This window comes from Nerophis ophidion, linkage group LG15, assembly GCF_033978795.1.
Source record: "Nerophis ophidion isolate RoL-2023_Sa linkage group LG15, RoL_Noph_v1.0, whole genome shotgun sequence".
Lineage (NCBI taxonomy): Eukaryota > Metazoa > Chordata > Actinopteri > Syngnathiformes > Syngnathidae > Nerophis > Nerophis ophidion.
The window spans coordinates 8504780-8528321 of record NC_084625.1 but is presented as its reverse complement, the minus strand read 5'-3'; the positions used below and the strand labels follow the sequence as shown (position 1 = coordinate 8528321).

Sequence of the window (23542 nt, the reverse complement as noted above, 5' to 3'; positions counted from 1 at the left end):
CGTTAATCTCGGGTTTAGGCTCCGCCCACCGCACGCCACCCGTCCGTCAGCTCAGCGAGGCGTGCACGTGGGATCTAATCCAATCTTCCAATCTGCTCTTTTATTGATGTTGACCTGCCGAACCCCGCCGTGTCTGCACTACATCTCCTACCAATTAACACACAATGTACACGCGTGTGTGCGAGTGTGTGTGTATATGTGTGTGTGTGTGTGTGTGTGTGTGGAGGCGTATTAAGTAGGCCCACCTGCCACTCCCCCTCACTGCTGTGATGAAGCTGTCACTGAATTAAACAATCGTGTGTGTGTGTGTGTGTGTGTGCCATCTGCTGCAGCGAAGAGAACATGGAGGTGGTCTAATGGTGTCCCCAATAAGATGCACGTTACAAACTTGTGTCATACATAAATTATGCAAAGTAATGTGACGTAAAAATGCATAAAAATAAGTAATTTTGTCCTTTTAATTGGAGTGATGTCGCAGTATCAAATTTCTCCCACTGGAGGCGGCAGTGAGTAGCTGTGGAGATAGCCTTTTTGTTAAAGGCCAGGACATGGTTCCAGTGAAGGGGCGTGGCTTGTGTGTGTGTGTGTGTGTGTGCGTGTGTGTGTGCGCATCGTACTTGCAGATCTTGTGCAGTTTCTGCTGTTCGTCCAGGTCTTGGGGGTAGTTGGCCATGTTGTCTCCTAGCTGCAGCACACAGTCCGATAAGCCTTTGAAGACGGCGTCGCAGTGGGCGGAGCTGACCAGCACCGAGTGCAGCAGCCACACTGGCGATGGAGGGCGGGGAAAATTTAAAAACCGTTAAAATCATGTGTATTAAGGGTGCACAAAAAATGTGATTCACATCCAAATCGTGATTCTTATTCATCCCGATTCTAAATCAATTCACAATGTTCAAAAATCCCTCCATCCATCCATCCATTTCCTACCGCTTGTCCCATTTCGGAGTCACCCATCCATCCCATCCATTTTCTACCGCTTATTCCCTTTTGGGGTGACGGGGGGCGCTGCCGCCTATCTCAGCTACAATCGGGCGGAAGGCGGGGTACACCCTGGACAAGTCGCCACCTCATTGCAGGGCTTTTTGGAGTCACATTCATTTAAAAATAAAAATAAGAATAAATAAAAACACATTTAAGTTTGGACACACCTTCTTATTCAATGGATTTTCTTTATTTTTATGACTATACCACACATTGTAGATTGCAATGAAGGCATCAAAACTATGAATGAACACATGTGGAGTTATGTACTGAACAAAAAAGGGGAAATAACTGAAAACATGTTTTATATTGTAATTTATTCCAAATAGCCACCCTTTGCTCTGATTACTGCTTAGCACACTCTTGGCATTCTCTCCATGAGCTTCAAGCACACCTGGGAAGTGAAAACCATTTCAGGCGACTACCCCTTGAAGCTCATCGAGAGAATGCCAAGAGTGTGCGAAAAAGTAATCAGAGCAAAGGGTGGCTATTTTGAAGAAACTAAAATATAAAACTTGTTTTCAGTTATTTCGCCTATTTTCACATGTGTTCGTTCACGGTTTTGATGCCTTCAGTGACAATCTACTATTTAAATAGTCATGAAAATAAAGAAAACACGTTGAATGAGAAGGTGTGACCAAACTTTCAGTTTGTACTATATATATATATATATATATATATATATATAGTATATATATATATATATATATATACATATATATATATATATATATATATATAGACACATTATTTATTTTTTCATCAAAATCAATTTTTAAAGAGTCAATTCTGATTTGAATCATCAGCCCAGAAATCGGAATCAGATGTGAATTAGTGAATTACATTGATAAAGCGCCTTTCTCGAGTGACTCAAAGCGCTTTACATAGTGAAACCCAATATCTAAATTACATTTAAAGCAGTGTGGGTGGCACTGGGAGCAGGTGGGTAAAGTGTCTTGCCCAAGGACACAACGGCAGTGACTAGGATGACGGAAGCGGGAATTGAACCTACAACCCTCGAGTTGCTGGCACGGCCAATCTACCAACCGAGCTATGCCGCTATGTTACGTGTCCTCAGATTTACACACCTAATAGGGGTGCACAAAAAATGGATTCACATCCAAATCGTGATTCCATTTATCCTGATCCTATCTATTTTATATATATATATATATATATATATATATACATATATATATACACACACACACACACACACACACACACACACACACACTCAATGTATATTTAAAAAATACATATATATTTCAGGCCATCTCCATGCAACAAGAAGAAGCTTTTCTAACATGTAATCTGTTATGAAATAGTGTCATTATAATCATTATACCAAATAATACATTGGGAGAATTGGTTTGGTTTGAATCGAGACTCGATTCTGAATCAAAACTATTCTGAATCCAGGATTTTGAATCAGATCGAATCATTACGTGCCCAAAGATTCACACCCTTAATAGGGGTTCACAAAAAAAATCGATTCACATCCGAATCCCAATTTTATTTATCCCTATTCTAAGTTAATTCATGATTTTCAAATATCGATATAAATTATTACGGGACGGTATAACTCGGTTGGTAGAGCGGCCGTGTCAGCAACTTGAGGGTTGCAGGTTAGATCCCTGCTTCTGCCATCCTAGTCAATGCCGTTGTGTCCTTGGGCAAGACACTTTACCCACCTGCTCCCAGTGCCACCCACACTGGTTTAAATGTAATTTAGATATTGGGTTTCACTATGTAAAGCGCTTTGAGTCACTTGAGGAAAAAGCACTATATAAATAGAATTCACTTCACTTATTATTTTTATTTATTTTTCCATCAATTTTAAAACGTTTTAGTCCATCTCCATGCAGCAAAAAAAAAACATTTTCTAACCTGTAATCTGTTATGAAAAATTTCATGAATTATTAAATGATATAATACATTTCCAATCAAGTATCGTGTCAAATTAAAGGTTCTTTCGGAACCCCAGAAATCGGAGTATGATTGAAACGTTTGGTGCCAAAAAGATTCACACCCCTCTCGTGTACGCTGGCATTGACAGCTGTGGCCGTAGGCAACGTCATGTTCAAAAAAAAAAAAAGTTGTATCTTTGTGTAGCTCTGCATGCGCTGTAAAATGTTTGACTCCTTACAGCTACTTCCTCATGCACTCCAAATCATTATTAAATCCACCTAGTCCTGCTTCCAATGATCGTCTCGTCATTTTTGCAGCAGCTACTACAGCCTTGATTATCGTAACGTCTTTACATGAAAGATAAAAGCCAGACAAATGTCCGAGTGAGCGTTCTTCGTGTGTGCACAATCTTTGATGGCGCCCACTCTAGTTTGTACAATCTATGATGGGCCTCTCACTCCTGTCCATTTTTAATGCGCTAAAAGGAGCACATTTGCGGACGTTTAAGGGCGTTTTAAATGTAAAACTAATTTATAAACAATTTATATCTTAAAGATGTGGAGTTTAATAGACACATACTCTCACCAGATGGCCTTAAAATAAAAAAAAACATGAATGTGTGATTTATGTCTATTTTTATGATACGGTGGGGAATAAAAGTGGAAGATTTAAATAAGGTATAATAATTGTTTTTAACTAGACAAAATGAAGTGCACTATAACTGCCCCCAGCAGGGGCGCTGTAGGTTGACTTTTTTGATTTTTTTTACCCCCAATGAATCAAAGACATTTAATGCATTTGCACATGCGCCAATATCCTGTTATCATGATGAATATTACATGACTATCATGGCATGAAGCAATCGCCATCTTGCTGCGTGGACTCACTACAGTTTTTTTGTTGATGGCTGATGGCATTTTTAATTTTGCATGACCAAAGACAATAATGCAACATGTGTTTTCGTGACAATAAAACAGGGAATCGAATGTTCAGTCAAATTAAACATTATTTGTTGTAAAGTATTTTTTATAAAACACGGGAAAAAATATTTATTCTACAACGTGAAAATGAGTGCACAATTAAACAAATTTCACGATTGATTCATTTATGTCACACTTTTTCTTTTTCTTTAACAAAGAACAATTTCATTTTTTTTTTTTTTTGCTGCGAGCGTTTTTGACTTCAATGGTGTTATGTAAAAAAATGAATGAATGACGTCATGCGCAAGTCAAGGTGCAGCGTATGAACGTGAACACGCACACGCACGTAAACACACGCACGCCCCTCTTACACACACACGTTTTTTTTAACTGACCACCTGATACATAATTTATCACACATAAATTATACTTTTAATATCCAGCACATTTTTGTCCATTTTTTTCCCCCTTGAATGAATAAAAAAAAATAGTCTTGTTTTATTTTACACCAATGGTAATTTTTTGTCACGTTTTATATTTTTACTCAACATAACACTTTCGTTCGTTTTCGATCAAGCTAAAGATTTTAATTCCGTTCTGTGGTTATCATCATCATTATTATTATTATTTTAATTATCATCGATTTAATGCACATTTCGTTGCTGTTGTTTATTTATATAAAAAAATAGATTTGTTTTGTCTTTCACACGTCCCTCCCGCACGCACGCACGCACATGTACACGCACGCTTTTCCTGCAGTGCAGAAGCAGCGTGTGAGCGTGCGACACACCCACAAACACGCACGCACGCACACGACAAATAAAAACGTCAACATAATGATCAATAATTACACAAAAATATTCCATTTGTTTTAAACGAAACGACGAAACAGAAACACAATAAATATCTTCATATTTTTTTGGGATTCGTCTTAACGTGAAAAAGTGCGCCGTATTTATCCAAAAAAGACCACAAATTGAAAAGAGCGCGCGCGCGCGCAAAAAAAAGGACATTGCGAGGGGAAAAAATAAAAAAATAAACATTGTATTATTCATACACGTGCACGCGCACCTTTATAATCATAACGATAAAGACGATTATTTTGCGCGTCCATTAGACGCGCGCGCACGCTTTCACACTTGCATCTATTTTTGTACCGCGCGTGAGAGAGAGGGGGAGAACTCGTGCACGGCTGCACATGACATCATCTTTTTTTCACATGCATTTTTTTTTTAACTCATATATGCGTGTGTTTCTTGAGAATAAAAGTGAATTATTGTTTGCGATATTAGTATGCGGCCTTTGGTGTTACGCGCGCGCGCACACGCAAAATGTCACTTAATTGGCACAAACGAAAGGAGGAAGATGGTGGGGGGATCCCCCTTATTGGCACGCGCACACACACGCACACGCACTTGAACGCAAGCTAATGTGCATTGAAAAGGAAGCGAAATAAAAATGTTAAAAATGTTTTTGCCTCCAATGTGACAAAAATAATAATTTAAAAAAGTGGAATCAATGATAGAATAACATGAATAATATTAACAAAGTGCATTTTCCACTCACCGAAGTGAAGCGCCAGCACCAGGACGAGGCTCCCTCCTCCCATCCTCGCGGAGTCACGCAGCAGCAGTCGAGCAGCAGCAGCCGCAGCCGCAGAGGGGGCGCGCGTGCATTCCACGCAAAGACACGCGAGTAGGTGAGTACATCCAGGAGCGCGCGCCTCCGCCACCGCCGCCACCTGCTCTGTGCATGGCGGGAAAAGAAAGAGAGAGAGAGAAGGGGAAATAAAGAGACTCCTCCTCTTCCTTCTGCTCTTCCTCCTCCTCTTCCTCATCTCAGCGAGTGGTTCCAGCTTCCTTCATTCCAATTTGGCTCATTTAGTCTTTTTAAACCACCTTTATTATTACTACATGTGTTAATTCTCGAAATAATGATGTCATTTTTTTTAATTACAATAAGACAAATGCACTGTTAATTTAATATGTTTTGTCCACAGGCCCACGTCGTATTAAAAAAAAACAATAAATATAATTCTAAACAAAAATAATTTAAAAGGACTGTCTTTTTTCTTTTAAACGAATTTTGCATTGTATTGATTTGAGCATTTAATTAAGGGAAAAAAATATCACATTTATTTATTTAAGTATGGGGACCTTGGATTTAAAAAAAAAAAGTATAATAGTAATGTAAAAAATATTTAGCACAAAAACAGAAATATCAACACAGTCATGAATCAATCTGAGTGGGTGGAGATTAGACGACTAAGCCACGCCCCCTGTAGAGTTGACATGAACACAAATATGAATGATATCAGTGGCGCCCCCTATGGATTGTGGTCGAAATGCTTTGGCGACACTGTAAAAAAAAAAATGTTTTACCAGGATTTGACAGCATTTAACAACATTTTTCATACAGTAAAATACAGTAATCAAAAATGTACTGTAACTTTATGACTGTAAAAATGATATATATCACAGTAATGTTATTTAAAGGCCTACTGAAACCCACTACTACCGACCATGCAGTCTGATGGTTTATATAGACGGCGTGGCGCAGTGGCACAGTGGCCGTGTGCAGGGTCCCTGGTTCAATCCCCACCTAGTACCAACCTCGTCACGTCCGTTATGTCCTGAGCAAGACACTTCACCCTTGCTCCTGATGGGTGCTGGTTAGGGCCTTGCATGGCAGCTCCCTCCATCAGTGTGTGAATGTGTGTGTGAATGGGTGAATGTGGAAGTAGTGTCAAAGCGCTTTGAGTACCTTGAAGGTAGAAAAGCGCTATACAAGTACAACCCATTTATTATTTATTTATTTATATATCAATGATGAAATATTAACATTGCATCACATGCCAATACGGCCTTTTCAGTTTACTAAATTGCAATTTTAAATTTCGCGCGAAGTATCCAGTTGAAAACGTCAGTATGATGACGCATGACGTCTCGGGTTGTAGCGGATATTTTTTTCCAGCCCGATCCCAGCTGTAAGTCGTCTGCTTTAATCGCATGATTACACAGTATTCTGGACATCTGTGTTGCTGAATCCTTTACAGTTTGTTCAATTAATAATGGAGACGTCAAATAAGAAAGATGTAGCCTTTAGCAACACAAACACAGCCGGTGTTTCCTTGTTTACATTCCCGAAGGTGAAGCTTTACTATGGAACAGAGCGGTCAAGCAAACATGTCAATCGGCAGGTTTCTTTGAAAAAAATGTGGTAATAAGTCGGCTCTTACCGTAGACATGAGCGGAGCTTGTGTCGTTCCTCGTGCAACTGTCAAAGAGGCAGTTGCGTGGCTTCCCTCAGAGACACTGGCGGTCACCACACCCATGGCCAAACCCCTCCGACTTTCAGCTACGACAGAATAATCTAGTAACACAATAAGCAGATAATGGATTTTCCAGAATTATCCCAGTAAATGTGTCTAATAACATCTGAATCGCTCCCACCACCCTGTCTTCTTTTTTCTTTATTATTTACTCTGACTTTCCTCATTCACGAATCTTTCATCCTCGCTCAAATTAATAGGGAAATCGTCGCTTTCTCGGTCCGAATTGTTCCCGCTGCTGGTGGCCATGATTGTAAACAATGTTCAGATGTGAGGAGCTCCACAACCCGTGACGTCACGCGCACATCGTCTGCTACTTCCGGTACAGGCAAGGCTTTTTTATTAGCGACCAAAAGTTGCAAACTTTATCGTCAATGTTCTCTACTAAATCCTTTCAGCAAAAATATGGCAATATCGCGAAACGATCAAGTATGACACATAGAATGGACCTGCTATCCCCGTTTAAATAAGAAAATCTCATTTCAGTAGGTCTTTGATTGCAGTTACGTTATTTAGCATTTGGTGCAATTAACCGTAAAATCACAGTAAATTAATGTAAATGTTCCTGTGAAAGTAATGAAATTATTAGCAAGTCATTTACACTGAATTTAGATTTTTTTTTACGGTGTAGTATACATGCACTAGAGATATTCTCTAAGTCTTATACTTATTAGACATACTTAAGGACAATTTGTGAGGGTGTCCTGGTGCTGTTTTGCAAATAATCCTGCTCAAATTTGACACGCATGTCTCATAAAAGGTGTGTACCAAACTTCCTGGAGGTGAAAGTTACAGTATGTGATTGTTTTATAGGGCGCACTGTACTGTGTGAGAAATTTCAAGCCGATAAGACCTTTGGAGTTTTAATAACAGGGTTTAAATGACACGTTGGACTTTGGTTAAATTCGTCCTTCCGTTGTGTGTTGACCACCAGGTGGCGCCCTCACTTATCACCACGTCAAACTCATCAGAGGGCTGCTATGAATTGCAGCAATATATTATATATAATATCCATCCATCCATCCATTTTCTACCGCTTATTCCCTTTCGGGGTCACGGGGGGCGCTGGCGCCTATCTCAGCTACAATCGGGCAGAAGGCAGCGTACACCCTGGACAAGTCGCCACCTCATCGCAGGGCCAACACAGATAGACAGACAACATTCACACTCACATTCACACACTAGGGCCAATTTAGTGTTGCCAATCAACCTATCTTATTTATTAATATTGTTTACTTCGTGTTAAAAAAAAATCAGTATATTTTACAGTAAAAAACTGAAAGTTCAGTTGCCAAAATGCTACCGTATTTTTTTTTTTTTATATATATATAGGATATAAATGTAAAAACACTACCAAAGTTTTTACTGTAAAATCTAAGGTTGTTGATTTTACATTGTATTAGTGTGAGTGGAAAAACGATAGCACCGTTTTGTTTTTATTTATGTTAAACTTTTGGCGACTGAGCAACCTTTTTTTTTTTTTTTTTACCGCAAAAGTAATTTTTACAGAGCACAATTTAAAGGATAATTTACTTTAAAATCATGAGTCGAGACCATATTTAAGTAACTATTCTGATTTTAACGACCAAAATGTTTGGAATGTAATATTAGATCGAGTTTAAAATCAATGACATTTCTTGCAGTACATGTGTACTTTCAGTCAGAATAGAACGGTGAATACAATTAGTAAAAAATGATGTGAAGGGCCAGACGTGGCCCCCCGGCCTTGAGTTTGAGAACTGTGTTTCAGAGCCTGGATGCTACAAAGTTCCTTGATACTTCGCCCATGCAAAAAAAAAAAAGAAAAGCAAAATTGCACTTATTCACAACTGACCACAACTTATGAGCAAGCATACTTTTCCAAATATCATGTGAATTAGTTTGAATACAGCAGAAGAAAATGTATTTTCCTCAGGTAAGCTATGGGACAATAAGTATATATTGTGTATATAATACCACAATATGAATATAGATTAATAAAATACTGAATGGTTTTAAAAGTAATCAATTTAACAGGAGAAATTAGTAACAAATCTTTATGAATATTGCGCTAATTCAAGGTTAAAGGTCATCGGCAGGCCTCAAACCAACGACCTTGCAGCATTTGAGGGAAGTAAAAAAAAACAATGACGTATTGCACGACTCCTTCAATGCGTATGTTTTTACCTGCCAGTCTCTGCTGCCCTCTGGTGGTAGAATCACGAAATAACATCTGGAAAAGGGAGAAGAATTATGTTAACTTTGCTTTTGTCATTAGTGGAAAAAAAAAAAAAAGAGTTTAAAGGGGCGGCGTGGCTTGGTTGGTAGAGCGGCCGTGCCAGCAACTTGGGGGTTCCAGGTTCGATCCCCGCTTCCGCCATCCTAGTCACTGCCGTGGTGTCCTTGGGCAAGACATGTTATCTAGCAGCTCCCAGTGCCACCCATGCTGGTTTAAATGTAGTTTAAAGATTGCAGATAAAGTTTTTGATAATACGAAGGGCTTTGAGAAATGTCAATAATATCTCGTCTTTTCACAAACTCCCTAGGTCAGGGGTGTCCAAACTTTTTCCACTGAGGTCCGCACATGGAAAAATTAAAGCATGCAGGGGCCATTTTGATATTTGTCATTTTCAAACCATAACAAAATATATGGATTTTTAAAATTTATTTTACCTATAGGGGTCCCGGGGACCATGAAGAGTCTCAGTAATTAAAGTGTTAAAAATAAGTCAAATTTTTATTATTATTATTTTTTTAACGCTTACAGTAAATCATTATATCAACTTAAAAAAAAAAAAAAAGGTTTTATGGGTTTTCTGTCAAAAATATTTTCGTTTTTTTAATAGTAAAACTGAAATATGCAGTATTTAGTAATTAGAGCCCTAAAAGATCAATAATGCAGGACACCATTGATTTGAATTCTTTATTATTTCTGAGTAATCACAGTGAAAAGATAAATAAAATACTACTAAATATATTTGGGATCTGAAAGGTGCCCCACTCAGAAAATGATATAATTTTATTGGGTTGTTTTTTTTTAACTTTCAACACTTAAGTCACGAGATCAACTTCAGATATATCTGTCGATTATACGTTTTAACTATTATTTTGTTTGTTTTATGCTCTTTTGTCAAAGATAACTTCGTTTTTATATGGCAACTGCACAATATATGCAATATTTACCACATCAAATATCTTAAAGTGACATTTTTTAACTAATTGGAACTTTGAAAATATTTCATTATAACATGGATTTTTTTTGTCATTATTTTTTGTTTTGAGCAATGGCAAAAAAATAATAATAATAATAATTGATTGATTGAAACTTGTAATTAGTAGATTGTACAGTACAGTACATATTCTGTACAATTGACCACTAAATGGTAACACCCCAATAAGTTTTTCAACTTGTTTAAGTCGGGGTCCACATTAATCAATTCATGGTAAAGATGGTTTTTACATGGTAAAATAAAGACAAAAGGGAAAAAAAATGCCTGCATGGCAGCTTTGAGTCAACAGTGCAACTTTTTCTCGTTAGATTTCACCTCATTCCATCCATCCATTTTCTACCGCTTATTCCCTTTCGGGGTCGCGGGGGGCGCTGGCGCCTATCTCAGCTACAATCGGGCGGAAGGCGGGTACACCCTGGACAAGTCGCCACCTCATCGCAGGGCCAACACAGATAGACAGACAACATTCACACTCACATTCACACACTAGGGCCAATTTAGTGTTGCCAATCAACCTATCCCCAGGTGCATGTCTTTGGAAGTGGGAGGGGCCTATCCCCAGGTGCATGTCTTTGGAAGTGGGAGGGGCCTATCTCCAGGTGCATGTCTTTGGAGGAGGGAGGGTCCTATCCCCAGGTGCATGTCTTTGGAAGTGGGAGGAAGCCGGAGTACCCGGAGGGAACCCACGCAGTCACGCAATATTTTTGATGTCCTTTTTTATTTTTGCTATAGCATTTTCAGAATGTGCTGCGGGCCGCACTTTGGACATCCCTGCTCTAGGTGGATCGGCCATCTTTTTCAGCTTAACGGACGTTTTGTGACATTTACAGGATAACACGGCCGCTGTGCTCGCCACCGCCATCAGCACTGTCATGGCGCAAGGCCACAAGTTGGATCCACTTCTGCATACTCAGCAAAAACGTCAAAAAAGTTCTGGTTTTGCTTGCGGGGAACACTTCCTCTTCTTAAAGTCAAGTTGACTGCATGCTCGCCAAAGGTGTAAGTTTACAAGACTTGTCCTGCCTGTGTGGTCTACTTTCATATTTGTTCTACTGCTGAGAAACAATATTGGACAATTGCATATGCTCTGCAATATAAAATGTTCATCAAAGCTGAATACTTAATAAACTCAATTTTTGGCTTTTTTTTTTTGTAGGAGTGTAAGCAATTAATACACAACCGCATACAAAACAACTGTCAACTTTTTTTGTCAAGTTGACTGTGGAAAAGAAGTTGCCAGATAATTATGTACACTTTCATATGTTTTCCAGTGAAGTTCGCATACCCATCCATCCATCCATCATTTTCCGCTTATCCGAGGTCGGGTCGCGGGGGCAGCAGCCTAAGCAGGGAAGCCCAGACTTCCCTCTCCCCAGCCACTTCGTCTAACTCTTCCCGGGGGATCCCGAGGCGTTCCCAGGCCAGCCGGGAGACATAGTCTTCCCAACGTGTCCTGGGTCTTCCCCGTGGCCTCCTACCGGTTGGACGTGCCCTAAACACCTCCCTAGGGAGGCTTTCTGGTGGCATTCTGACCAGATGCCCGAACTACCTCATCTGGCTGCTCTCCATGTGGAGGAGCAGCGGCTTTACTTTGAGTTCCTCCCGGATGGCAGAGCTTCTCACCCTATCTCTAAGGGAGAGACCCAAACTCATTTCGGCCGCTTGTACCCGTGATCTTATCCTTTCGGTCAAGACCCGAAGCTCATGACCATAGGTGAGGATGGGAACGTAGATCGACCGGTAAATTGAGAGCTTTGCCTTCCGGCTCAGCTCCTTCTTCACCACAACGGATCGATACACCATCCGCATTACTGAAGACGCCGCACCGATCCGCCTGTCGATCTCACGATCCACTCTTCCCCCACTCGTGAACAAGACTCCTAGGTACTTGAACTCCTCCACTTGGGGCAGGGTCTCCTCCCCAACCCGGAGATGGCACTCCACCCTTTTCCGGGCGAGAACCATGGACTCGGACTTGGAGGTGCTGATTCTCATTCCGGTCGCTTCACACTCGGCTGCGAACCGATCCAGCGAGAGCTGAAGATCCCGGCCAGATGAAGCCATCAGGACTACATCATCTGCAAAAAGCAGAGACCTAATCCCACGGCCACCAAACCGGAACCCCTCAACGCCTTGGTTGCGCCTAGAAATTCTGTCCATAAAAGTTATGAACAGAATCGGTGACAAAGGACAGCCTTGGCGGAGTCCAACCCTCACTGGAAATGTGTCCGACTTATTGCCAGCAATGCGGACCAAGCTCTGGCACTGATCATACAGGGAGCGGACCGCCACAATCAGACAGTCCGGTACCCCATACTCTCTGAGCACTCCCCACAGGACTTCCCGAGGGACACGGTCGAATGCCTTCTCCAAGTCCACAAAGCACATGTAGACTGGTTGGGCAAACTCCCATGCACCCTCAAGAACCCTAAGTTCGCATACCGAAAAATGTAATTATAAATTATATCATTCAATTATGTCAACAATGACCCGTGAGCCGCACTTATCGGACACCCCTGCCAAACGGTGTTGACCCATCCTCAATACACATCAGCAGACATCTCGGGTGCGTCATCAGCCTACTGTACACCTTCGGTATTGATCCGATATCAAGTACTGCTGGCCCAGTACGGTCCATACTCATACCTTTTACCAACAGAAAATATATGCATTTATGAACAAACATATCGGTGAACAATTCAACAATATAAGATAAAAACATTATTCCCATTTAATCATGTAATTTCACAATCGTAACGAGTCACACAAATGTGACTAATCTTTGCATATTGTCCAACGTCCCCAACATTTAGGCCATCCATTTTCTACCGCTTGTCCCTTTTGGGGTCGCGGGGGTTGCTCTAGCCCAGGGGTAGGGAACCTATGGCTCGCGAGCCAGATGTGGCTCTTTTGATGACTGCATCTGGCTCTCTGATAAATCTGAGCTGACATTGCTTAACATGATAAGTAATGAATAATTCCACTTGTAATAAGTGTTAAATATAATGTTCAAAACATAAAACTCTCTCATGCATTTTTAGTCCATCCATCCGTTTACTACCGCACCTGTTCAAGAAGTTGCATTAAGAAGTTATTTATTATTGGTTAGTGTGGGGCTTGTCCTCCTGGGGGTTATTCAGACCACCAAGCACCGACTTGAGAGCCCGTTTCAGGGTTACACTATTGCTTTATTTTTCAATAAGTCTCTCAGTTGCTTTCCAGCAATTGTATTTTTCTCTTTCGTTCTCGCTCGCGCTCTGGCTCCAGCTCCGACCCCGTCTCTCCTCCTGGCTGCTGCTTATAACAGAGCGACAGGTGATTAGATAACAAGGCTCAGGTGGGCCATGTACGCAGCTCTCGCTGATTTCCAGGCCGGTCCTGGCACACCCCAGTTCGCTGCAGGCCCGCGGGCCACGCCCCCTTCACAGTTAGCTTCAGAATAACAATGTTATTACAAAGAATAAGAGACCTACTATACTCTAGAAATGTTAGTCTTACTTAAAAATGCACGCGTTTAGTTGTGTTCAGTGTTAAAAAAAATATTATATGGCTCTTATGGAATTACATTTTTAAATATTTGGCTTTTTGGCTCTCTCAGCCAAAAAGGTTCCCGACCCCTGCTGCAGCCTATCTCAGTTGCATTTGAGCGGAAGGCGGTGTACACCCTGGACAAGTCACCACCTCATCCCAGGGCCAACACAGATAGACAGACAACATTCACACTCACATTCACACACTAGGGACCATTTAGTGTTGCCAATCAACCTATCCCCAGGTGCATGTTTTGGGAGGTGGGAAGAAGCCGGAGTACCCGGAGGGAACCCACGGAGTCACGGAAAGAACATGCAAACTCCACACAGAAAGATCCCGAGCCCGGGATTGAACTCAGGACTACTTAGGACCTTCGTATTGTGAGGCACATCCACTAACCCCTGTTTCACCATGCTGCCCATACTGTATTTAGGCCAATGAGTGTAATTTTCACCTGTCGAATACGTCTCTGTTTTATTGCCTTCGAGTGTCTTCTGATGAGCCCGGGTAGTGTAAATCGAGTAAAACATCAATACAGTATTTGTGTTCCCATTTGTGTTGAAACCTTGTGATTTCCAAAAAGTTAAAAGGTTACATGGAACATTGATAGCAAATTCATTCGCAAGTCGATTCCATGTTATTGGAATAAAAAAAGCCACAAAACATTGCAAGTTGTGTCGAAACTTTCTAAAAAGGCTCCTGTAAATTCAGACATTTTAGTCTGCAGCAATCACAAAAAAGCCTGTAGAATACCGGAGGGAGTGATCAACAAACAAAATGAAAAAATACCATGTTAAAATCCCTGTATCATATTTGTTTTTCAATAGTCTGTACTGCTCATTAGTGTAACCGTATCGGAGGTATTGTAAAGAAATATGGAGAAATACCAACAAAAGTACACTTCATTGACTAACGTGTCATAAAATAGGTCAGTTAGAATAATACATAATGTTGACCCATTTATACTGAATCAAAAATATTGAAATTCCAAGATTTGGGGCATTTGTTAACAGCTAAAATTCTGAACAAAGCAAACGATAAACTGCCTCCCAAGAGTGTGCAACAATTATTCTCAACAAGAGGAGAAATATCACCTTAGGGAACAATTGTGTGCACGTACAACACTAAACATCAGTATGTGAAATTATGGAATAATTAAGCAAAAAAAAAAAAAAAAATCAAACAATGTACTACTCATATGATCCACTTTAAGGAACTGTTCAACACCAAAGAGTTTACAAAGTACAAGGAAGAGGAATACTGACGGAAAAATCTTGAACCTGACTGATGACACAATCCATCACATATTATGTGAACCAAACAGTAATTTAACTATTCGTGTGAACTTTGTTAAGATTTATTTATTCATTTATTTATTGTTAAGAGTGAAAAAGTAAGTGAACAATTGTGTTTGATATTATATCTAAACATAAAATGGGTCGGAATAAATACGCTTGTTTTTTTTTACTCCTTTTCAGTTAGAATTTGTGATGTAAACATGTTCGAAACACATCTCTATGTTGTTATGATTTTATTTTCATGACTCTGTTGTTTTGTTCTTTTTCTTATTTTTTTTTTTTAAACATGTCTGAAATAAATACAAAAAAAAAAAAAATAGATGGTAAAAAAAAATAATTAAGGGAAGCAGGAAAATAGCCGCATCGCCAGAATGAGCTGAGGATCCAATTAGATTTATGGTGACCTTAGTTTGAGATGGCAAACGGGAAGTTGACCCCTTTAGCAGCAGGCGTGTCAAGGTGACCTCAATATGGGTGTAATGGTCAGAGGAAGTCAGCATTTCACAAAACCAAAACGACAAACCTTGTGATGCAAATGTGTGCATTGACATCAACAAAAAGAAGAAGAAATGGGACTGAAAATGTAAAATATTAAAATAAGCAATTAATTGTAAATAACCATTGAACCACCATATTTTTCGCATTATAAGCCGCTCCGGAGTATACGTCGCACCGGGGGAAAATGACTAATAAAGAAGGAAAAAAACATATATACGTCGCACTGGAGTATAAGTTGCATTTTTGGGGGAAATTTATTTGATAAAACCCAAAACCAAGAATAGACATTTGAAAGGAAATTTAAAATAAATAAAGAATAGTGAACAACAGGCTGAATAAGTGAACGTTATATGAGGCATAAATAACCAACTGAGAAGGTGCCTGGTATGTTAACGTAACATATTATGGTAAGAGTCATTCAAATGACTATAACATATAGAACATGCTATACCTTTACCAAACAATCTGTCACTCCTAATCCATAAATCCCATGAAATTTTCTTCTTCTGCCAACTCCAAAAGGTATCAATCAATCAATCAATGTTTACTTATATAGCCCTAAATCACTAGTGTCTCAAAGGGCTGCACAAACCACTACGACATCCTCGGTAGGCCCACATGAGGGCAAGGAAAACTCACACCCAGTGGGACGTCGGTGACAATGATGACTATGAGAACCTTGGAGAGGACGAAAGCAATGGATGTCGAGCGGGTCTAACATGATACTGCGAAAATTCAATCCATAATGGATCCAACACAGCCGCGAGAGTCCAGTCCAAAGTGGATCCAACACAGCGAGAGTCCCGTTCACAGCTGAGCCAGCAGGAAACCATCCCAAGCGGAGGCTGATCAGCAGCACAGAGATGTCCCCAGCCGATACACAGGCAAGTAGTACACGGCCACCGGATCGGACCGGACCCCCTCCACAAGGGAGAGTGGTACATAGGAGAAAAAGAAAAGAAACGGCAGATCAACTGGTCTAAAAAGGGAGTCCATTTAAAGGCTTGAGTATACAAATGAGTTTTAAGGTGAAACTTAAATGCTTCTACTGAGGTGGCATCTTGAACTGTTACCAGGAGGGCATTCGAAATGAAAACGCTCTATAGCCCGTAGACTTTTTTTGGGCTTTGGGAATCACTAATAAGCCGGAGTCCTTTAAACGCAGATTTCTTGCCGGGACATATGGTACAATACAATCGGCAAGATAGGATGGAGCTAGACCGTGTAGTATTTTATACGTAAGTAGTAAAACCTTAAAGTCACATCTTAAGTGCACAGGAAGCCAGTGCAGGCGAGCCAGTACAGGCGTAATGTGATCAAACTTTCTTGTTCTTGTTAAAATTCTAGCAGCCGCATTTTGTACCAACTGTAATCTTTTATTGCTAGATATGGGGAGACCCGAAAATAATACGTTACAGTAATTTATGCGCCGCTTCCTCTTGTCGTTTCACTGCTGCATATTTCACTAGGTCCAGCTTGTAATCTGCAGTACATGATTTCCTTTTCGGTGCCATTTTTGTTCAGCCCTTCTCAGTTTTTATAAGTTACCGCCAACGTTGAAATGATCCATTTTAATAGCTACGGCAGTAGCATATAGCAGTTAGCATCCCATGACCCACAATGCCGAATTCTTATTGGTCGGCGTGTGTGTGACGATTGCTGACATTTTCTTCGTCTCTTCCGCGAATGAGATAAATAATATTATTTAATATTTTACAGTAACGTGTAAAAAATCTCACAAATAAGTCAGTCCAGAGTATATGTCGAAACACCGGCCAAACTATTAAAAAAACTGCGACTCATAATCCGAAAAATACAGTAATTAATATCAGTTGATCAACATTTTAGGACCAACACTTAAAAAAAAAAATCCCAAAATCCAAATTTTTGTGATGTTTTTGGCTTTTGATGGCTGTGGTCTTAAACTTTTGATCAGATGATGAACAGCCCAATTGGTGTTTGCGATAAATTGCTTCACCATTGTTTGTGTCTTATTCCAATTTTGTCTTTTTGCAACACAAGTGTATTCCATATGTTCACACGATGTACTGATGGACTCTAATGCTGCAAGGAAGTATAGATGCTTAGGGCTTGCTGACCCGGGGCAAGTCGCTCAGAGACATGACGCAAGCCTAGGCGTGCTACCCAAAGAAAGGGGAAGGGATTTGTGTATTTAAAGCGTGTTGGAGGCAGATATGGTCATCACACAAACGCATCTCCATCTGAGCGGTAAGCACCAATTTCATTTTTTTATTATTGTCCGACCAAATTTAAACTGAATTTCAGTTCCAGGATTAATACAATATTTGTTATGTTGTTTTAGATTGTATATTAGTCAACTATGAGATCATTGTATTTGTAATTAATCTAGATATTTTTGCTTGCTACAGAGAGTTTTGTGACTTTTGAGCATAATGGCTAACAACCACTTGGGCCGCTACCCCACAAAGGTAAGGGAACTTCAAACATTACTTTGATGAAAGTGTGTCTCAGCTTTTATTGGCGTTTTCCCCACCTTTTAGCCACCAACCACCAACCTGTTGCTTGTCGAGGATGAGTTCCCCGAATTCGAGCCTTTTGAGTTCTACGACCACCATGATGACGGTGTGCCGGGACCGCGGTTTACTGGACCCCAGGGCGGTAAGCTCCCCAGTGAAGTTTTGACGTTTTACGTGGGACCAACTGTGGTGTTCCTCTCCAGAACCACTGTCTGTGGTGGAAATTGACATGTGCAAGCAAAAGAACAAGCCACTGCACCGCACCCAGTTCTACGACATCAAGAACCTGGTGATCCGTCGGGGAGATGAGTTTTTCATCCGGGTCACTTTCAACCGACCTTTGAATGACAGAGACAGATTCATGCTGGAGTTTCTGATTGGTACGTCTGAAGTTATTTTTTGGAGTGACTGATTTTTTTTAATTCACCATCCTCTCATTTCCTCTTTGGCAAGGTTCCCACCCCTCACCCATTAAGGGCACCCAGGTGGTGGTGAGATTTAACTCCCGCAAGCAAGGTCGCTGGCCGGGTCATATAGTGCAGAATAATGGTACATCTGTCCTGTTTGGAATCATTACGGCTCCCAATGCCATTGTGGGGAGATACCGCATGTATGCCAGGATAGTGACGAACCGTGGCATGGAGCGCAGCAAGAGGGACATTGACACTGACTTTTATGTGCTATTCAACGCCTGGTGTAAGGGTAAGAGTTTTGATGATGCTGCTGCCCTCTGTGTTTGGACTGTTTGATTTGATTTGACCTGAGCAAAAACACTTCCGTCCACAGAGGATGCTGTGTATTACCCTGATGAAGACGGAAGGCAAGAGTATGTGCTGAACGAATATGGCATCATCTACCAAGGTTCCAAGGAGAGTATGATTGCTCGCAAATGGATCTATGGACAGGTGTGTGCACGTTGTGTCTACACAGGTGTCATGCTACAGGCGAACATTGCGTGTTTTTTATGTTTCACTGCAGTTTGACCGCGGCATCTTGGACGCTTGCATCTATCTCCTGGATGCGTGTCGCATGCCCATCACCAACCGTGGGGACGCCATCAAACTGGTCCGGAAGGGCTCTGCTGTGGTCAGCATTATCTACTTGACTCACTCTGTAGCAATGGTGCCTAGTTTTGACCTATGGGCCATGGGCCTCTGCTCATGTTTTGCTACTGACTTTTATAGATAAACTCCCAGGATGACGATGGCGTGCTTGTGGGAAACTGGAGCGACAACTTTTCAGGAGGCACTGCGCCCACGTTGTGGACAGGGAGCGTGAAGATCCTGCTGCAGTACGCCAACACAGGCGTGTCGGTGAGCTACGCCCAGTGCTGGGTGTACGCAGGAGTCTTCAACACCTGTAAGACTTCAAGCTTTTTTTTTTAATGGTAATAACAAGGCTGTGTTGTGACTGAACAATGCCATTATTGTCTTGCTCTAAGTCCTGCGCACGCTCGGCATCCCGGCCAGAGTCATCACCAACTTCAGCTCGGCTCACGACAATACGGGCAACCTTAAGATCGAACTCGTCTTCAAGCCGGACGGCTCGCCCGACGAACGCAACACAGATGACTCCATCTGGTTGGTCTAAATGCAAAAACATGCTAAAAGTTGGCGTTGCCTGCGGTCTTTGGTTTTAACAGCAGCGTCCTCTGCAGGAACTACCATTGCTGGAACGAGGTTTACATGCAACGCCCTGACCTGGGCCCAGGCCTGGGGGGCTGGCAGGTGGTAGATTCCACACCACAAGAGACCAGTGATGGTAGGACACATGCACATGTGCACAGAGGAGTGATCATGATGCAGGTGTATTTTTGCAGGATACTACCGCTGCGGGCCAGCCTCCGTCACTGCCATCAAGGACGGTCTGGTGGGATTCCCGTTTGACGGCCCCTTCATTTACGCGGAGGTCAGCAGCAAAGTCTCACCGTGCTAGTTTTCACTCTTATCACAAGTTCGTACTTAAGTTTGCGTGTGCCCCCTGCAGGTGAACAGCGACGTAATATTCCTGGAGCGGGATCGTTATGGGAACATGAACCAAATTGGTGAGGACACCACTCTGGTTGGACAAGGCCTCTTTACCAAGCACGTCCTCAGGGACACTGCAAAAGACATTACTCACGAGTACAAGTACCCGGAAGGTGACAAGAAGCCCCCATAGTGCCAACAAATCTTTACTTATCTCGAAAACGTCATCCAAGATAATGTGTGTTTGCAGGAAGTCATAATGACACCATTTCCCTCGCGAAGGCAGAGAGCCACGGCTTAGAGAGAGACCAGCCCAGTGATCAACCCATGATTACTGTATCCCTCATTATTGAAAAGGTGTCTTCATGTCTTCACACCAGTGTGCGCCTTGTCAAGTACCTGGCAGTGTTTTAACCTTAGACTTTACCTGCCTCCACAGGTTGAACTGGGAAATGATGTAAACGTGGTGGTGGAGTTCAAGAATCACGGAAGCGTTTCCGAAACAATCAAGGTGAAACTGTCGTGCGCGGTCGTCTTTTACACCGGAGTCCAGGCCAAACGCTTCAAAAGTGAGGACTTTGTCGTAGTCGCGGAGCCGCATCAGAGTAAGTCTGTCCTTGGTAGCGTCCTAACGAGAGAAGGGTCGTAGTCCAGACCTAACCGCGTTTGTGTTGCAGCAACGCGTCAGGTTGTGACGGTCACGGCTCAAGAATATATGGAACATTTGGTCTTTCAACGCTTCCTCAGCTTCATGGTGAATGGCCACATGGACAGCGGGAGCATTAGTGCCCTCAAGGTGATCTACCTTCACGCACCGGCCCTGGAACTCGAGGTACTGTTGATATTTCCAGACATCACATCAGAACTTTCCTTGTTGCCTCCCAAAAGTCCTGTTAAGTCTAGTGATCCTTTTTGGAGTGGACTTCTTTATCCTTTCTGTCTTTGTGCCCCAGGTGAGCGGGCCTCTTGAGATGGGAGAGGAAATGTATGCCAAGGTCAGCTTCACCAACCCCTTTGAATTTGCTCTGCATGACATTTATGTGGCCTTGGAGGGCCCTCGAGCGCTGCCGTACCGGACACGCTTCTACAAGTAGGCACATATGCTAAAATGCTACTGGAATAATGTGCGTTTGTTGATGATGTCTGCGTCTTTCAGGGTCCTTGAGCCACAATCGTCCATCTCCTGGCAGGTCTCCTTCACCCCTCAGATGACAGGAAAGCGCGTCCTGGTGGCCGTGATGTACTGCAGCAACATGTGCGAGGTAATTGGAGCCCTTCAGTAACCCAACGCAGCATATGTCAACCCATCACACCACTGGCGGTATTTCGGGAAAACTGACCATGTTTTCTTGTCTCCGTGCAGATTTGGGGCTCTACTGACTTCAATGTTGGGGTCAAACAGTCTGCTAAAAACGACGGAGCTGTCCAGTGAAAAGGCGGAGCTACCGTGCGCCACAAACTGATGATTTTATGATTTTTCTCACACCAATCAATGCTTCTGATGATTTTTTTTTTTTTTAATTTATGATTAAATGCATCTTCCTGTTAAAGCGCTGAGACTCAGCGGTCAAAGGTCATGCCATAGTAGTAGAAACCTGAGAAAATGTCGACATTAAAGGAATAATTACAAGGAAATAAGTTACATTTAGACTTTTTTAAGTAGTAATATTTTCTATTAAATAATGACAGGTTACATTTTTATTTTTCTAGACACATAGAAGTTAATAAAACATGAACATTTGATGCATAGAAAGAATGTGACAAATGAATTTCAATATTCTTTCTTGAATCATTCAATTGTTGTTCTACTGCAATAATCAACTACCAACAATAAAGCAAAGTGAAAACCACGGGGTGAGTGTTAATAACAACATTGTAGTCACCTTTTGCTGTCCACATGATGCTCTAGTTCAGTGTTTCTTAACCATAGCGCCCCCTAGAGAGGCCCCCCCAAAATACATATTTTTCCCAGCAGTGGTGTGTATGGGCCGCAGCGGAACTTAGTTGTAATGCACTTTTCCACCACTTGTAGCAGTAATGACAATATCAAAGTCTGGAGCAAAAGTCTTTTAAGCACAAAAATTATGACTAAAGTGGCCTAGCAGTATTTTTATTTGGATGTTAATTTTAGTAACATTTTATTTAGGAAACATATATTATTAATGATTCATTTAGTTACAGATTATTTATTTTAGCACTGTTTCGCTAGTTACATTTATTTTTCAGTTTTAACGAGTCCCTTCTTTTGCATTATATTCGATAAGTATTATTTTTTGTAATCAGCCTGTTGAACCGTAAGTAAGTTCGATATAATTATTGAATATAATCAAAACCAAGAATACTAATTAAGTGTTAATATTTGAGTGGGTACCGGACCCTCTGCGGTGGAAAAGTTTGGCCCTGAGGTCAAAACAGTTAAGGACCCCAGCTCTACTTCTCTCCACCACTAGAGGGTGCTGCAACCCTCTTGTGTCCAGTCATAAATATGGAGAGCATGGCCAACTAAAAAGCAGTGAAGTATATTTATATAGCGCGTTTCTCAAGAGACTTAAAGCGCTTTACATAGTCAAACCCATGATTTACATCTTTAAGCTACATTTAAACAAGTGTGGGTGGCACTGGGGGCAGGTGGGCAAAGTGCCTTGCCCGAGGACACAACGCCAGTGACTGGGATGGTGGAGGCAGGGATTGAATCTGGAAACTTTTGATTGAAACTTTTATTAGTAGATTGCACAGTACAGTACATATTCCATACAATTGACCATTGAATTAAATGCTAACACCCAAATAAGTTTTTCAACTTGTTTAAGTCGGGATCCACGTTAATAAATTGAGGTTATAATAATAATTTTGCTGACATGGTCGCTCTACCAGCCGAGCCACACCACCCCTAAACAGGCGCCGTGACTGCTACAAAGGACATGTGTGGCTGTATCCGCATGCATGTGATTGCTGTCGTTTTGACACTGAAAATAATATGTCTATGTATAGTTCTTAACATACCCTAGCTCATTAAATTACAATAAAACAAGCTTTTATTTCGTGAAAGTATGATTTTGCGGCCATATTTGACACTTTACGTGACCAGCAGGCACTCTAACCAGCACCCGACGGCGCAATAAACAAAAAGAAATACACAAAACGACGCAAAAAATTACATATGCTCTTTTTGCCAAAATCTTCATTAGCTTTGGACAAACACTCACGGAGAATTTATGACACTTGTGTGAAGTATGTCAACTGTGGTGGCTGCCTCCAATGTATTTGTAATCACATCATTATGTATCATTCTAACAAGTCAAGGCCTGCGGGCCGAATTAATTATCTATGATAATTGATTAGTATTAGACCCGGCCCGCAGGCCACAGCCGCCTGCTGCTGTTTTGCACGCAGCAATA

The 23542-nt window shown here is 41.4% G+C and overlaps 2 protein-coding genes across 5 annotated transcripts in view; one reads left to right on the top strand and one right to left on the bottom strand.

Annotated features, from left to right (window-relative positions):
- LOC133569211 (neuritin-like) overlaps positions 1-23542 on the bottom strand; it is a 68056-nt gene that overhangs the window by 11028 nt on the left and 33486 nt on the right. For 3 of the 4 annotated variants that reach the window (XM_061921439.1, XM_061921440.1, XM_061921441.1), the window contains 3 exons: positions 9310-9355; positions 5379-5558; positions 618-765 (listed from right to left, as the gene is read on the bottom strand). In XM_061921439.1, the coding sequence (XP_061777423.1) occupies positions 618-765; positions 5379-5558; positions 9310-9355 (374 nt within the window). Of the gene's footprint in view, positions 1-617; positions 766-5378; positions 5559-7050; positions 7185-9309; positions 9356-23542 lie in introns of all 4 variants that reach the window. The other variant, XM_061921442.1, reaches the window with a different exon arrangement.
- Positions 17874-21994, top strand: LOC133569821 (coagulation factor XIII A chain-like). The gene is made up of 18 exons (XM_061922444.1): positions 17874-17908; positions 18070-18129; positions 18202-18319; positions 18381-18557; positions 18631-18879; positions 18964-19082; positions 19156-19263; positions 19362-19536; positions 19619-19757; positions 19835-19938; positions 19997-20085; positions 20164-20317; positions 20395-20501; positions 20584-20749; positions 20822-20976; positions 21098-21234; positions 21301-21406; positions 21508-21994. Exons 2-18 carry the CDS (start codon positions 18094-18096, stop codon positions 21574-21576), a joined length of 2208 nt encoding a protein of 735 aa, XP_061778428.1. The 5' UTR covers positions 17874-17908; positions 18070-18093; the 3' UTR covers positions 21577-21994.

Coding starts and splice junctions, on each gene's coding strand:
- LOC133569821 (XM_061922444.1), top strand. CDS start 18,094: ATGGCTAACAACCACTTGGGCCGCTACCCCACAAAG. Junction 18,130..18,201: donor TGGGCCGCTACCCCACAAAG/GTAAGGGAACTT, acceptor CCCACCTTTTAG/CCACCAACCACCAACCTGTT. Junction 18,558..18,630: donor CATGCTGGAGTTTCTGATTG/GTACGTCTGAAG, acceptor CTCTTTGGCAAG/GTTCCCACCCCTCACCCATT.